Raw genomic sequence first — 15,898 nt, 5'->3', positions numbered from 1 at the left:
AGCGGCGCGCCCCCAGCGCGCCGGGCTCGCGCCTCAGCAGCTCCACGTGGCTGTAGAAGGCGTGCAGCACCTGCCAGGCCAGCACCAGCGGGCTCAGCGCCAGGTTCACGGCGGCCAGCAGCAGCACCGTGCGGCCCCAGCGCGCGGCCAGGGCGCCCCGCTGGTCGCTGCGCTTGTAGGCGTCGGGTAGCTCCCAGCCCCCGCGGAAGAGTGAGAAGGGGCCGCGGAAGAGGAGCAGGTCGATGTTGAGCGCCAGGCCGCGGCTGAGGAAGGCCGCACCGCCTCCCCAGGGCAGCGGGCAGCGGGCCGGCAGCAGCCCCTTGTTGGCCAGCGCTACCTGGTAGTTGGTGTAGCGCAGGATGCGGTGGTGGACATCCAGCTCCGTCAGGGGCCGCGGCTGCACACACAGCCCCCCGCTCCTCTGCAGCGCCAGGAGGCGGGACTGCACCTCTGCCCAGGGCACCGAGCTGAGCTCCTCCTAAAGGGAGGGGCATCGGTGAGCGCCAGTGACCCTGATTCCTCTCGCAGTGATGGCCAAGCTGCACACCCCCAAATGACCTGCCTAAAAACTGCCACATACTCCACTAATGGAGTTTGGATGTGTTGTTTTCCCAAAACTCATGTGGAAATTTGATCTCCAATGTGGCAGTGTTGGAGACTGATTGAGTCATGGGGGCGGATCCCTCATGAATGGATTAATGCTCTCCCTGGGGGAGGGGGAGTAATGAGTGAGTTCTCGCTCCTTAGTTCCCGCGAGAGCTCGTTGTTTATAGCCCCTGGCACCTCCTCTCTCTCTCTCTCTCTTGCTTCCTCTCCTTAGTTCCCGCGAGAGCTCGTTGTTTATAGCCCCTGGCACCTCCTCTCTCTCTCTCTCTTGCTTCCTCCCCCCTTGTGATCTGCTTGTACCTGCAGGCTTCCTGCCACTTTCCACCATGAGTAGAAGCAGCCTGAGGCCCATGCCAGATGCAGCTGTCCCAGAATCGTGAGCCAAATAAACCTCTTTCCTTTATAAATTACCCAGTCTCAGGTATTTCTGTTATAGCAACACAAACGGACTAATACACTCACCATGACCAAAGCTACGTGCCACTTTCTGTCCTCCCCTAATCCTGTCACTAACCCAGGCCCTTCCTACTTCCTTCCACCGTCTCCTGAATTGCTGTTCCTCATCATCCTGGCCAGTCATGTGGCCACTAGTCATGTTCTTCTTAGTGATGCCTCTTTAGTAAACTCTTTTTCAGGTGTAGGACCTGGCTTCTCAAGAGCAGGCTTTTCTGAAGCCCCTCATTTGCACACATAAAAGACAGAATGGCGGGCAGCTCAAGGAGGGAATCGCTCCTCCTTGTTTCCAGTATGCCCGCCAGCTCTGGGTCAGAACCCTCACCTTCTGCCTGGGCATGCTTTGAGACCCCCAGCCCCACCCCTCTCCAAGCCATCTTGTGTTCTATCCCCAGATTAGCCTCCCCAGCCCCTGGCTGTGTCCATGTCTGGGGGTGAGGGCACTGTCAGATCTCTCTTGGAGGGCTGCGAACCTCATTTTAGCCCAGTTTCACCCAGCTTCCCCAGTCCAGATTAGTCAAGTCCCTCCGGGCCAGCCTCTCCAGTTCATCCCAGAGTCTCCCCTTCCCCTGGAAGGAATGGGAGAGGAGGGGAAAGACGGGAGGTGGGGAGAGAAAGGGTCAGCAGCCTCCTGGGGAGCACAGTCAGACTCCCGCTCTCCCGTCTCTGCGTGGCTGGCCCCCTGACTCCTCCCTGCTCTGTGCCCGGTGCTCCCCTGCTCATGGGCCTTCTAGAATCTCTCCCCTGGCTGTGCAGGAGAACTGTGTAAAAGGCTCTGTACTTCTAAGGGGAGCAAGGAAGCCTGAGAAGATACTTTTCATCCCAGGAAGATGAAAAACCAATGAACCCTGAAAATCCTCCTTCTGTATGTACTTACCTAAAAATACTAGGGGAAGTACAACCAGTATTACTTTAACTGAATGGCTGAACTCAAAGGCTGCAGAAGGTAACCTCTGAGCTGTGCCTTAAAGAAAGAACTTAGGAACAGAGCAGGAAGGAGCAGGAGCAGGATGGGGAGGAAAGAAAGGGCAGAGTGTGACCAGAGGACAGTGCTGAGGCCAGCGCAGTAGCTCCCTGCAATGGGGGGCTCGGTGTGAGGCCAGTAGGTCCATCTCCACACTGCAGCCTACAGACACTCATTACTTCCCCCACCGTCCTCACCAGCGCTCAGGAGGCCCTCCCCACTTCTGTCCTGTCCTTCCAAGCCCAGCCCAAATTCCTTCTGCTCTGGAAAGCCAGATGACAGCCCTTCCTCTAAACACCCATTATTTTCATCACAATCAGATGACTATAAGTCATCCCATATGACCCATCTAAATAAACAAAGCTGCATTAGGGTAGGACCATGCTTTCTAGCAGTGGTGCCCCACTGCCATTCTTCCGGGCCAGGGGCAGGTGTCCATCGGGCCTTGCTCTTTCTGCACTCCTGCCATCTGTATAGCCCACTCCTCTCTGCTTGCCCTGTCATGACACCCCTCCCACAGACACACCTGCCCAGCTCACCGGGGGGATGTGCAGTGCGTCCCTGTAGAACACTTTGATGTCCCAGTAGCTGAAGAGGTTGCAGACGGAGCGAAGCAGCTGGAACAGCCAGAAACCTGCAGCCAGGACCAGGAGGAAGACCAGCAGGGGACTGGAGCGAATCCTGTATGGGGTTGGAGAGGCAGTGGTGGAGAAAGGTGGGAGGCCAAGAGAGAGGGAGACCAGGCTTCAGAAGAAGTGGAAAACGGAGAGAGGGCAGCCAGCCAGAGCAGCAGTTCTCAAAGTGAGGTCCAGGGAAGGGGTCCCCGAAGAGGCCCTCACAAGTGTCAGCAAAGTCAAAACTTATTTCAAACAATACTAATGCTTTCTGCTGTTTTAATTCTCCTGCTCTCATGAGTGTGCATTGAAGTTATCCAGAGGCCACAAGATTCATGAAGATGTCATATTGCACTGACAGCTGATGGAATGTGTGCTTGCGCATTCTTTGGTTTTAAAGTTGTTCTCAGCATTAATTTCTAACAAGATAAATATAGATATGACTTTCATAAACAAAAGCTCTTTGAAGTTCTCAGCTAATTTTAACTGTATCTTGGTCCTGAGACCAAAAGCCTTGAGAACCTCTGATGTAGACCAAGGGAGGAAGGAAGGGGGGGCCCTGTCTCCTCTCCCTGCATGTGTGCCTCACCCCCAGGGCCCCACCAGGCTGTCACTCACCTGTCGGCACACTGGGCCGAGGGTAGGATGGCATCCGACAAGGTCACTTTGCTGTGGAAGGGCCCAGGTCTTGTACGGTTATTTGGCTGGTTGGCGAAGAGAATGTTATAATCCACACATCGAAGGAGGAAGGTTGTGAAGGTGACGATGAAAATGAACTGTCTGGTGCAGGGATGTAGCAGTGATCAGCCCTGAGGTCCACACAGGCTCCTGCCCCAGCCCCAGACAAGCCTAGCTCGCCCTCCCAACCCTTCTGAGCCCTTCCCCGGGCTGCTGGGAAGGTTGCATGGACCAGAAGCAGCTAACACTATTAAGGAAGCAGGAGAGGACAGGCCCACGGGTCCAGTGGACAGCGGTCCAGGTCTGGGATAAGCATCTCACCCCAGCTGGAAGACATCCTCCAGCAGGATACAGGCAAAGCCATTCCGCTGGTGGTAGCTGTAGATGTGGCAGGTGTGTCAAGAAATAAGCCTGAGGCATGATGGGCCTTTCCTGAGGATGCCTCCCTCTCTCCTCCCAACAAGTCCCCCGACTCACAACACCCTCGCAGAGTCTCCCTGCCAATAACCGCACCACCTCTGCTAGGCTGAGTACAAAGGATATCTTGGTGAAGAAGCTGTCCAGGTTCTGGATGTGATGCCAGGAGCCTGGGCACAGAAGGGAAAGTGTCGGAACTTGGCGCTCTCACTTGAGCCATCAGTTCTCCATGCCTTTGACCTGCTGCCAGAGGCCCAGCCTGGAGTAAGCCCTGGAACTCCTAGCCCCTGCCACCTGACTCCCAACCCGACCCCCACACACATACACACTCACCCAGGAGCCCTTCAGGCACATGAAGCAGGGGTTGCTGCTCCTCCCCATGGAGGGGTGAGTCTTGGGACCCCTCGGGGTCACAGTCTTCCAGCCGCTCATAATCCTGCTCGGGGATCAGAGGGCCTATCCGCAGCCCAGGAGGGTCCTGGGGGCATCGGCGTGAGGGAGGGGGAGTCACCGAGGCCAGGGGTGGGGTGGAGTGGGATCCCCAGGAGGGGGAATCAGAGGTGGGTGTTGTTGTGGGCCGTGCCTGTGTTCGGAGGGTGGCTGGGGTGGGGAGGGCACTATGGCTAGACTGAGATGCTCCTGTCCCCTGCAGCACTGGGCAGGGGGGCCCCAGGGTGGAAGGGAAAGATAAGGAGGGGGAGCTTCTGGTGTGAGGAGCAGAGGACAGAGAGAAGATGGAGATCCTCCCGCCCCCAGGTCCCCGGCACGGAGGAGGAGGAAGAGGCGGCAGTGGCGTGGGGAGGAGGGGCACGGATCCTGGCCCCAGGTCTCCCCATCGCCCCAGCCGCCCGTTTCCAGTAAACTTACTTCCATTTTCACATCAGTGAGGCCAACGGAGAAAAAGAGTTATTATCTGGAAGCACAAACTCAGTGGAGAGCCAAACTTTAAACTTCCACATCTACGAAAATTTAAGTGTCTCCTGACAAGATAGGTCGAATAACACTGATATGCGGCTATTTGGTGGTTAGTCTTATTCACTTTCTAATAAACAGGAAGCACCCCAAAATTCAGTTTTACAAAATGTCTTGAATCGTATAACTTCGTATAATGTATGCTATACGAAGTTATTACGCCGCCCCCTGCCTCCCCCCCAGCCCATTCGGCTCACCATCGGGCTGTGGCTTCTCCAGAAGGTTGGAAAGATGGGAGCTGTTGCTGTTTCCACAGAGGTCTGTGGAGCTGAGCTGGGACTTCAACAAGAACAATGACAATAACAACACTAGGTGACTCAGGCCAGGCAGGCCTTAGGCGTCCCAGCTCGGAGTCACCTGTCTGATCACTCACACCCCTGACAGGGCAACCTGGGGCCAAACCTCCCAGGGCCCGTGGGAGTGGCATCAGTTTAAGAGGCAGGGACACATTGAGACAAGAGGAGATACCTATTGTCTCCATCTTTGGATCTTGAGTGAATTAAAGATAAAGAGAAGAGAATGACAGGCAAATAAAAACAAAAAGCAAAACCCTATTAAAGGGTTGCTGTATCTTGGGCCCAAGATGTTAAGTCTTTCATTTCTTAAAATCTTACCCCTGTCCCTCCACACAAACACACAGCAATCAACAGGGAAATGCTTTAAGGCCAAAAAGGAAAGAAAAAGAAAAGGCTGCACGTTTCTTTCGTCTAAGGGTGCTGAGGAAGGGAAGAGGGGACACTGCCTGACTTTGCAGCCAGGTTGGGGTAAAGTGAGCAGAGGAGGGAAGTGAAGAAAGGAAAGGCAGCTATTTTGGATTTGAAACATGGTTTGGGAGCTTAAACTAGAAAAGTCAAGTTCCTTGACAGTTCCACCATGTTTACTTCCTTACCCTCTTGAACCCTGACACCCCCTCGCCTCCAGAAATTCCAGTTTCTGGGGCCTCCTGAGAACCATCAGGGCTGAACTGGCACTGGAGGGTAGCTTGGGGTTCAGGATTTGGAAGGATAATTTGGGTACCTGAGTTGACTTCCTTGTTGTTGCCTCAACAAGGAGGAGGAGACAAGGGCAGCTGGTGTGGTGGCTTGCCCAACGCCATTCTTGAGGCCCTGAATCACCAGGTTTCCTACGGAAGCCCATTCCTGAGGTGCTGATTCAGCCACCAGGTGTCAGAACCTCCAGGGCTCAGGCCCAAGGGCTGATGTAGGGGCCAGTATCCATAAAATGGAGAGAGGAACACAGTGCTTCCAAATTGTTCATTAGAGGAATGTGAAAGCAATCACGGAATTACCCACAAGACTTGAGTCCAGATATGCCTGCTTTTCTCCTTCTGTGCCTCCTTTCTGGGAGGGGAATGGTCATAGTAGCTCAGGTCTTACATACCTTTATCCCTGAGCAGGACAGAGAACTATGAAAACAAGACCCAGCCCTTCTATAGGTGGCAAAAAGGAATCCCACGTTGTAAAGGAGCCAGGAAATTCCCGTGATCTTTCTGAGACATCTGTCAAGATGGGTTATATGGGATTTTGTCTAGTCTCTCCCACCTCACTCACCCAATATCACTCACTCCATGTCATGGCTATTCCACCAAACTCACATTAGGACCCTTCCCCATGCACCTGAGCTCCCCAGCCCAACCTCAGACTAATCCTGGCACATTTTCCTACCCAGTTCCACCTAGATTCATCCACGAACAGCTTCTCTACCACCACCTCCGATTCAAGTCAATTTATTATAAAGGGCACTTTTCCCTGCCACGCATTTGGAGAGGAAGGGGAGAGATGAATTAAGCAGAACCACTACTCAACAAGAAGTCACAGCCCAGGGAGGAAGACAGACATGCAAACAAATAATTACTGGGAAAAAAGAAGCTCCAAATAGAGGTGCCAGCGCTGTTCGCTGTTTGGTAGGAGCCTCGGGCATGTCCTCCTGACCAGGGTGAGGAGGCAATCTATGGAGGAGACCGGTCTGAGGTCGCGCCTTGAGAAGCTACAGGACCTCCATACCAGTAGTTCGCAATAGTTGAGGAGTGGGGCAAGAAAGTATTAGAATCACCAGAGGAGTTTTTCCGCAAATACACGTGGCTGCCCAGGAGCTCTGACACGCCTGGGAAAGAGGGGCGGTGGCCAGGTACGTGCGCGTGTTTTGATGAACTCCCAGTCGATTGCTGCTCACTTCTCTCCCAGAGCCAGCGCTCTACGCTCCCTAGAGACCCCAGGACACCTTGAGACCGTCGGGAGTACCCTTAAGAAAATAACCTAGGGGTCAATGTTACTATAGATACCCCGGGGGGGGGGGGCACAGACAGCGCACACCCTCAAAACGTCACCCCGATTCGACTACGACACCGGCGGAAGGAAATGTCCCTTCCGGATCGGCCCCGCCCAGAGCTGGGGACGGGCGGGTAGATGACTCTCCCCAATCACAGCTTCGGAAGGAAGAGGACTGACACCATTTTCTCCAATCACAGCTAGCAACGAGATTGATGGGTCTTTCCACCAATCACCGCCGAGGCGCGAAGGGGTTGTCGGGATGGGTGTCGGAGCCAATATGGAGCCCTCAGTGGGATGAGGGTGAAGCTGTCGTTGCCGGCTGCTCCTGTTTTCCCGCCCCAGCATGTTGGTGCACTTATTTCGGGTCGGGATTCGGGGAGGCCCTGTCCCAGGCAGGCCGCTACTACCTCTCCGCTTCCAGACTTTCTCGGCCGTCAGGTAAACAGGGACAAACCTACTAGGAGTGCGGACCATTGACCGGCCGGCAGGTCATTGCCGGGCCTGCCGGGAGATGGAGTCCCCAGGCTCGCGCGGGGCCTGCTGGGAGTTGTAGGCCAGCCCGGCCCGGGTTGGAATGTCACCCCCCGGGGAACTGGCCTCAGTTATTTATAGTGACGGTCCAGGTGCCAGCAGGAGGCTCAGCGCGTCTGTGTCCGTGTGTAGGCTTGACGGTGGGGACACTCAGTGTCAGTGACCACGCCCAGGCCTCACTGCCCACCAGGGGGCGCCATTCCCGGCTTTCGTCTTCCCTCTTAGAATCGATCCGGAGGTTTGGACAAAAATTATTAGTGTTGAGAGACATCTAGTATCTGTGGTGCTCCCAGGATTCAAAGTGAGCGGAACAAACATGGTTCCTGGAGCTGGAGACGTTCAGCAGGGATAAAGAGTCAATCTAATAACTCGTGTATGTTTGTTCTTGGCGAAGGACTGCAAACCTTGGTCCAGAGAGACAGACAGGTGGAAAACAGACAAGGACCCTGAAACAACAACTCGAATGTAAATGCTGTATGAGAAGGGGCTTATTTTCTTCCAAGGCTAGAGCATATGACCTGAGGGCCGAACAGGCAAAAGATTCCCAAGGGCGGGTGGATCTGGAGACGTGTCGTTTGGAAAGTCCATCTGATTGATGGAGTGCAAGAGCCGGGGCCCGCTGGAGCTAGACTTACTGGTGCTGGCAAGGAATCCGCCAGTTCTTGGCAATGACCACGCCATTCGTAGACTCTCAGTTTGGAGAAGATGAGAAAAGCTGGAAAGTGGCCATGGTAAATTATTAAAAGGTTTTGAAAACAGTCCTCAGGAAAGAGTAAGGATGTTGATATTATTTAAACCAGAGAGAAACGAAGAGAAAGACATCAAATAATATTCGAGTATATGTGCTCTCATTAGTCAGTGTTTTTGAGTAGATCATGAAATGAATTCAGTGGGTCAGGACCATGTGAAAGTGAATATAATAGAAAATATCAGAACGTTTGTTAAAAATTGAGGGAAGTATTGTTTTGTGAAGTATTTTAAGTTGGTGTGGCATATATATGTTTGTTGTACTGGGTTGCAGTGTAAAATGTATTTCTTGCTGCTGGCGAGAAGGTCTTACCATTTGCAAAACACTGCAGTAGTCAGGTCAGATTGTTCTGCCTCTCTAATAAGGCCATGTGTGTGCTCAACAAACATAAACATTTGCTGAACATAATATTATGTAACAGAGCTCTGCTAAGTGCAGCAAACAAAAGATATAGCTTCCTGCCTTTCAGGAACACATAGTCTAATGGGAAAATTGGACAATTACACCGGGCAGAAGGAGAGTGAGCATCTCTATCTAAGATTTAGAATAGACCTAAGCACACAGTGGAAAACAAGACATAAAAACCAAGTAGGGGGAAAGGGTTGGGGGGAGGCGTCATACAGAGGTAGCAAGAAGCACAGGCTTCCCTAAAAGCAAGGGGAGGGTGGGATGCAGTCTGCAATTGGAAGGGTCTGGGAACATGAAAGAACATGATGGTAAAGGGAAAAATTCACACCGTATGCTTTTTTTTTTTAAGCCCTTCCCATCACTAATCTCATTTGGGTCTTTGAGCATCCCACCATACCCTCTTAGCCAGATAACTTGTGCTTCTAATGGGCTTCCCTATGGCCAGTCCTGTCCCCTCCAGCTATTCCCCTTTGCTGTGATCTTTAAAATGCAAATCTGATTATGTCATACCCCAGCCTCAGAACCACAAATGGTCCTGTTGCCCTCTCAAGTCCGGGTGTTTTACACAGACTGGAATGACTGCCCCCTCCTCACACCTCAGGTCTCCTCTGCCTTGTTTGCCAGGCTTCAGCCATACTGTTCTTGAAACTTGTCTTCATCCTTTCTTACTGTAGACACTCAAGCATGCTTTCCCTCTGCTTAGAGCTCCCCCACCCCCACACCTGGCTGGCTCCTGTTCCCCCTCAGGCTTCATCTGGAAGGCCTTTGCTGACCCCCTGGAGAAGAGGAGCTCCTGCTCCGTGCTCTCAGTGTACCTGCAATTCCCCGTTAACTAGTTGTCTTCCTGCGCTGGAGCGTGGTGACCACAAGGGTAGTTTCTTTGGCTGTCTTGTTCACCTCAGTACGCCCTGCACCTCCGAGCACAGCACCTGCACACAGTAGCTTCCAAAATGTCTTGAACAGTTGAGTCTACGTTACCTTTTTTTTTTTTTTTTTTTTTTTTTTTTTTTCTGTCTTTTGTCTTTTTCCGTGTCCGGCAACGGATCGCAACCCTCAGTGTTGCCCCCGTACCCGGCCGGGGACCGGCAACGGGATCGCAACCCTTGGCGTTGCTCCCGCACCTCGCTCAGCCAGTGAGCGGGAACCGGTCTGTATGTAGGATCCGACCCCTCGGGCGGAAGCGCCGCCGTGCTTCCCAAGCGGCGCACTATCCAGTGCGCCACCGGGCCGGCCCTACATTACCATTTTATAGATATGGCAACTAAGGGAAAATGAAGGTACTTAGCCTAAGACAAGTTATTCGAATTTTTTTTTTTTTTTTTAAAGATGACCAGTAAGGGGATCTTAACCCTTGACTTGGTGTTGTCAGCACCACGCTCACCCAGCGAGCAAACCGGCCATCCCTATATGGGATCCAAACCCGTGGCCTTGGTGTTATCAGCACCACACTCTCCCGAGTGAGCCACGGGCCGGCCCAAGGTATTTGAATTTTTGTTTGTTTGTTTCCTCACCCGTGGCCTTGGTGTTATCAGCACCACACTCTCCTGAGTGAGCCACGGGCCGGCCCAAGGTATTTGAATTTTTGTTTGTTTGTTTCCTTCTTCAGCCAGTAGCAAGGGAGCGTGTCACCCTTTCCCCTCATGCGTTGTCACACAGGGCACCCCAGGCTAGGAGGGATGTAGGGTGATGGGGCATCTAAGTCAGAAGACTCAGGTCCAGTCCTGGCCCTGCCACACATAGTCTTGGGCTTGTCACAGAAGGCAGAGAACAAGCTGGATTCTGGAATCAGACAGCAGAGTTCCCCTCTTGTCCCAGTTCTGCAGCTTGTGGACAGATTATTTCAGCTCTCAGTTCTGTGTAATTTTGTTCATATGTCCCATGGGAATAGCTGTCACTTGGTAAGGCAGGCCGCATCTGCACCATGAGCAGTCTCAGGGCACAGGCACTCGCCTCTCCCACCAGCTCTTGAGCCTCCTTTGCTGAGGACCCCTGCATCCCTGTCTGCCAAAGCCGTGCTGTGGACCAGCCATCCTCCAGCCCTGGCATGCTGGGATTATGCAAGTGTGAATTGGAGATCGTCACTGACTTCGGGGTCAGCGCCTCTGGAGGCCAAGAGGGCCTGGCTGGCTGGGTGCTGTCTGCGATAATGCTTAAAACCTCATTCTGTGCTCAGCTGTCTCATTCCTCAGTGACTTTGCATGTGTACATTTGTCTTAGACACTGAAGTTGCTTAAGAACAGCCCTGAGCAAGGCAGGGTGGCGAGCCTGAAAGAAGAGGAGATGCTGGGCTGGCCCATGGCTCACTCGGGAGACTGTGGGGCTGATAACACCAAGGCCACGAGTTCCGTTTTATATTTTAAAAAAAAAGAGAAGATGCTGCTCTCCAGAAGACTCGGCCAGAGCGCCATGGTTCATGGCTCACTCTCTCCCTGCAGGTACTCTGATGGCCGCCACAGCTCCTCCCTCCTCAAGGCCATGGCCCAGCTCCGGGCCCAGCTCCGGACCTGCCTCCCTCGAGCCCTGCCAGCCCCCAGCCGGAGCCCCTCTGCCTGGTGCTGGGTTGGAGGAGCCCTGCTAGGCTCCGTGGTTCTGAGCAAGCGTCCCCGCCTCTGCCTTGTGGCCCTGTGTGAGGCAGAAGAGGCCCTTCCTGCCTACGCCAGGCCCCATGTCGTGGACTCCTACTTTAACTGGGAGCTCTTCTGGCAGTTTCTGCGCCCCCACCTGCTGGTCCTGGGGGTAGCCATCGTGGTGAGGCTTTCCCTGCTCCTCCATACTGGGGACAGGGAAGGACCCAGGAAGGAATCTGCAGAAGCCCTGAGCCAGAGCTGCACAGAAACAGCATTCCTGCCTCACTGTGTCTCAAAGGAGACCTTGTAGGAGTAGCAAGGGCTGGTCTGGGGACCTGGGGTCCAAGGGATACCAGGAGAATCTGCACAGGGCAGCTGGGTTTGCAGGGTGCGAGGGTACACAGGGACTGGAAGGCTGGGCTTTAACTCAGAGAGGCACTAGTGTGTCCACACAAGCAGCCACAGCATAAACAAGAACAAGGCTCCATAGTGGAAGAGGAAGGGCCAAGGTCAGAGCTGGGGATAAGAAGAGTGTGGCTCCCGCTCTCTGGACATCTGCCTCTCTGTCTACCCCCCATTCCAGCTGGCCTTGGGTGCCGCACTGGTGAATGTTCAGATCCCCCTACTCCTGGGCCAGCTGGTAGAGATCGTGGCCAAGTACACAAGGGACCATGTGGGGAGCTTCATGACAGAGTCCCGGAGTCTCGGCACCCACCTGCTTATCCTCTATGGCATCCAGGTACAGCAGGGTGGGAGGGCCTGTGGCACACAGAGGAGCCACCCTGGGCATCCCTGAGTGCACTGGCCTCTCTCACAGGGACTACTGACCTTCGGGTACCTGGTGCTGCTGTCCCATGTTGGTGAGCGCATGGCCGTGGACATGCGGAGGGCCCTCTTCAGCTCCCTGCTCCGGTACTTCTCCTGCAGGGTGCACAGCAGGGCTGATTCCTGGGCCCCAAGGGTCTGGGTAAGGGTCTGGGGGTGAGGCCTCATCCTGAAGCCATGTCTCCCTTTTTCCCCCCACCTGCTGCGCCATGTCCCACCACCAGACAGGACATTGCTTTCTTTGATGCTAAAAGGACAGGGCAGCTGGTGAGCCGATTGACAACTGATGTGCAGGAGTTTAAATCATCCTTCAAGCTTGTCATCTCCCAGGTCAGTAGCCTCAGGGCCCCCCCTGTACACACACACACACACTCCCCAGTGCAGACTCCCCAGGCCTGCCCTGCCCTGCCCCAGCCCTGCTGTTGGGCCCGGAGCCAAGGCCCGTGCTGCCACCAGACGCCTGCCGTCTGCTGAGGGTGTGGGTGAGGGAACGCGGAAGTTCATGGAAGGGAGGCACTGAGGTAGTGTCCAAGGTCAGGACAGGCTGCTGCTTCACTCTTCAGAAACCCTCCCTCCTCCAGAAAGCCTTTCCAAGGACTCAGACAAAAGCCTTTCCTCGCAAGAGCGAGATCACCTGGCCTGCTTTGTCCCCAGAGTGCCCTGATCGCTGACACACTGAGCACGCATGATGGCTCTTTGCTGTGTGCTAATGGCCTCCCCTTTCCACCCCCATCATCGCTGTGGCTGCTGGATCATGCCAGACTCTGGCCCAGAGCAGTCACTGGGCAGTACCCCCATGCCATCTTCTTTATTCAGGTTCTAGAACAGAAAGAGAAGCAAACTGGGACTTGTGTAGACATTCTCACTTACCCCTTCATGTGCGCCAGTTGTGCCCTGGCTGGTCAAGAAAGGGTTATGTTCTATGACCAGTGGACTGCCATTTGGCCCCCTAGGGCTCAGACCTATGGCCTTGACCTTATGAGTGCAGAGCAGTAGCGAGGTGACCCTTGGCAAAGTCCCCTGGGTTGTGATGCTGATGACAAGTAGCCTGCTGCTTTCCTTCCCAGGGCCTGCGAAGCTGCACCCAGGTGGCTGGATGCCTGGTGTCTCTGTCCATGCTGTCCCCACGCCTCACGCTGCTACTGATGGTGGCCACACCTGCTCTGATGGGAGTTGGCACCCTGATGGGCTCAGGTCTCCGAAAATTATCTCGCCAGTGTCAGGAACAGGTAGCAGCATTCTCGGGGTCCCTCCCACCACCTGCTACCGCTCCTCTCTGCCTGCTGTCCCCATTACCAGTCCTCCCCGTCGCCAACCTGGCCCCCATTTCCTGCACTCCCTGCAGATCGCCAGGGCAACGGGCGTAGCAGATGAGGCCCTGGGCAATGTGCGGACCGTGCGCGCCTTCGCCATGGAGCAGCGGGAAGAGGAGTGAGTCCTGGGAACGGGGCACAAAGTATGGCCATCCCCCCGCCCCCCACCTGCCCTGCCCAGCAGCCCAGCTGCACCCTGAGCACTGGACCCGGACTCTCTCACCAGACGCTACGGAGCTGAGCTGGAGGCATGCCGCTGCAAGGCAGAGGAGTTGGGCAGGGGCATCGCTCTGTTCCAGGGGCTTTCCAACATCGCATTCAACTGTGAGTGAGCAAGTCCCCGCCCTGGGGGCCCGGGTCCATGGGCTGAGGAGGGGCTGGGAGGGGTGAGGGGCAGTCTCCTTCTGCTCGGTGCTCCTCAGATGCCTATCGAGTGCCTTCATGGCCCAGTGCCCCGCTGCCAACTTGTGCAGTTCACAGCGGGGCTGTGGTATGATGTCCCAACTGAGCCACGTGTAGAGTACTGCAGGGCTGCCAAGGAAACTGAGGCTGAGACCTTTCAAGTGACTTGCCTAACTTTCCCTGTCAGCTGGTGGCAGAGCAGGATAGGACTCAGGACACGCTTGGGCCGGGGCTTGTCCCTCCGCTCCAGCCACTTCCTTCCTCACCGCCTGTCCCCCTTCTGTGCAGGCATGGTCCTGGGCACCCTGTTTATTGGGGGCTCCCTCGTGGCTGGACAGCAGTTGACAGGGGGAGACCTCATGTCCTTCCTTGTGGCCTCCCAGACAGTGCAGAGGTGAGTGGGGGCCCATCCCTGAGGAGCCCCCTGCCACCCTGCAGAGCCCTGCTGGGTCAGGGACAGGGGTGCCAGGTTGTTTGGGGGCACTGCTGTGCAGTCCTAGGACTGCCCAGCCACCCCAGGGAAGCACAGTCCTAGGGAGGGACCCCCACACCTTCCTCAAGAGCCCTGCAGGGTCCTCACAACCTCCAGGCCAGTTGATTGGACTTGCACTCAGGAATGCAGTGGTCATCTTCAGCCTTCCAAACAACTCAGAGGTTTCCCTAACAAGCTTTTTTTTTTTCAACTTTTCATTATGGTAATATATACACAGCATAAAATTTACCATCTTAACCATTTTTAGGTGTACAGTTCAATAGTGTTAAGTACACTCATGATGTGTGACCGTCACCACCATCCATCTCCAGACCTCTTTATGTTGCAGAAGTGAAACTCTGTCCCCATTAAACACTCACCACCAACTCCCTACCCCAAGCCCCTGGCAACCGTACACTCATGATGTGTGACCGTCACCACCATCCATCTCCAGACCTCTTTATGTTGCAGAAGTAAAACTCTGTCCCCATTAAACACTCACCACCAACTCCCTACCCCAAGCCCCTGGCAACCGCTATTCTACTTTCTGTTTCTAAGAATCTGACCATGCTACATACCTCAGAGAAGTGGAATCAAATAGTATTTGGTCTTTTGTGACTGGCTTATTTCACTGAGCATAGTGTCCTCAAGTTTCCTTCATGTTGTAGCATATGTCAGAATTTTCTTCCTTTTTAAGGCTGAGTAATATTCCATGTATGGTTAGACCATCCTTGACAAGCCTTTTAAGAGCTGGCCCCTCATCTCCTGCCTGACCATTTCCAGGGATGAGACCCTGACCCCTGCCCCTACCAGTCCCCCCTTGTAGCTAGTTGCTTGTTGCTGATCTGGAACTGCCTCTTCAGCTGGGCCCCATCTGCCCTTCGGGCAGCCCAGAGCCCTCAGCTGACGTGGCCACAACACAGTCCAGGGCAGGTCTCCCCCATCCCTTCTCTTTCCAAGCTCAGCACAAGCAGTTCCTGCTGCCATTTTTCACTTTGCTTCCCCCACACAGAGCAAGTGTATAAAAATACATAAACATAACTGTACATTACGATAAGTAACTGAAGAGAGAAGATCCTGTAATAAATAATTAAAGAGCAAAGACCTATATTACTACCAACCACGTCAAGAAAGTAGAAAGTAAGGGCCGGCCCGCGGCTCACTTGGGAGAGTGTGGTGCTGACAACACCAAATCAAGGGTTAAAGTCTCCTTACTGGTCATCTTTTTTTTAAAAAAAAAGAAAGTAGAAAATGGACCCAGTGCCTATGTGGCCTTCCCCCATTGTCCCCAGCTCTCCCTCCAGAGTGACCACTCCTGGTCTTGATGGTTCTCGTGTCCTTGCTCTGTGTATGTCACCTGATTGTTGTCCTGTGTAAAGTGAGGCCAGCCAAGAGACGGCAGGTACGACAGAGTCCTGTCAGAGTCCAGACAGAGAAACCCCTTCTCTAGGCCCCAAACCCAGCGTTCCACAAAGACCATGTCCCCCCATTTGTGCGGCTGCACCGACGCTATCCTTGGCCGCGTTTCTTTTTTTTTTTAAAAAAGATGACCGGTAAGGGGATCTCAACCCTTGGCTTGGTGTTGTCAGCACCACGCTCAGCTAGTGAGCAAACCGGCCATCCCTATATAGGATCCGAACCCGTGGCCTTGGTGTTAT

At 54.2% G+C, this 15,898-nt stretch overlaps 2 protein-coding genes across 4 annotated transcripts in view; one reads left to right on the top strand and one right to left on the bottom strand.

Moving 5' to 3' along the window:
* ATG9B (autophagy related 9B) overlaps positions 1–6,318 on the bottom strand; it is a 10,158-nt gene extending 3,840 nt beyond the window's left edge. The window contains exons 1-8 of the mRNA XM_008566000.1: positions 5,722–6,318; positions 4,862–4,983; positions 4,066–4,581; positions 3,859–3,902; positions 3,637–3,701; positions 3,256–3,417; positions 2,563–2,704; positions 11–478 (exon numbers count right to left, since the gene is read on the bottom strand). Of these exons, the coding sequence (XP_008564222.1) occupies positions 11–478; positions 2,563–2,704; positions 3,256–3,417; positions 3,637–3,701; positions 3,859–3,902; positions 4,066–4,581; positions 4,862–4,904 (1,440 nt within the window). The 5' untranslated portion in view covers positions 4,905–4,983; positions 5,722–6,318. The remainder of the gene's footprint in view (positions 1–10; positions 479–2,562; positions 2,705–3,255; positions 3,418–3,636; positions 3,702–3,858; positions 3,903–4,065; positions 4,582–4,861; positions 4,984–5,721) is intronic.
* Positions 6,319–7,251: 933 nt separating this feature from the next.
* The window catches only part of ABCB8 (ATP-binding cassette, sub-family B (MDR/TAP), member 8), a 15,683-nt gene continuing 7,036 nt past the window's right edge, over positions 7,252–15,898 (top strand). Inside the window, exons 1-9 of one of the 3 annotated variants that reach the window (XM_008565977.1) lie at positions 7,252–7,412; positions 11,097–11,409; positions 11,812–11,967; positions 12,046–12,140; positions 12,278–12,383; positions 13,121–13,282; positions 13,399–13,484; positions 13,593–13,690; positions 14,057–14,162. In XM_008565977.1, the coding sequence (XP_008564199.1) occupies positions 7,318–7,412; positions 11,097–11,409; positions 11,812–11,967; positions 12,046–12,140; positions 12,278–12,383; positions 13,121–13,282; positions 13,399–13,484; positions 13,593–13,690; positions 14,057–14,162 (1,217 nt within the window). In that variant the 5' untranslated portion in view covers positions 7,252–7,317. Of the gene's footprint in view, positions 7,413–7,765; positions 8,237–11,096; positions 11,410–11,811; positions 11,968–12,045; positions 12,141–12,277; positions 12,384–13,120; positions 13,283–13,398; positions 13,485–13,592; positions 13,691–14,056; positions 14,163–15,898 lie in introns of those variants that run through there. The other 2 variants (XM_008565978.1, XM_008565979.1) reach the window with 2 other exon arrangements.

This window comes from Galeopterus variegatus, unplaced genomic scaffold, assembly GCF_000696425.1.
Source record: "Galeopterus variegatus unplaced genomic scaffold, G_variegatus-3.0.2 Scaffold216, whole genome shotgun sequence".
NCBI classification, from domain to species: domain Eukaryota; kingdom Metazoa; phylum Chordata; class Mammalia; order Dermoptera; family Cynocephalidae; genus Galeopterus; species Galeopterus variegatus.
Note: the sequence above shows the minus strand (reverse complement) of the source record. Positions and strands in the feature narration are given on the sequence as shown.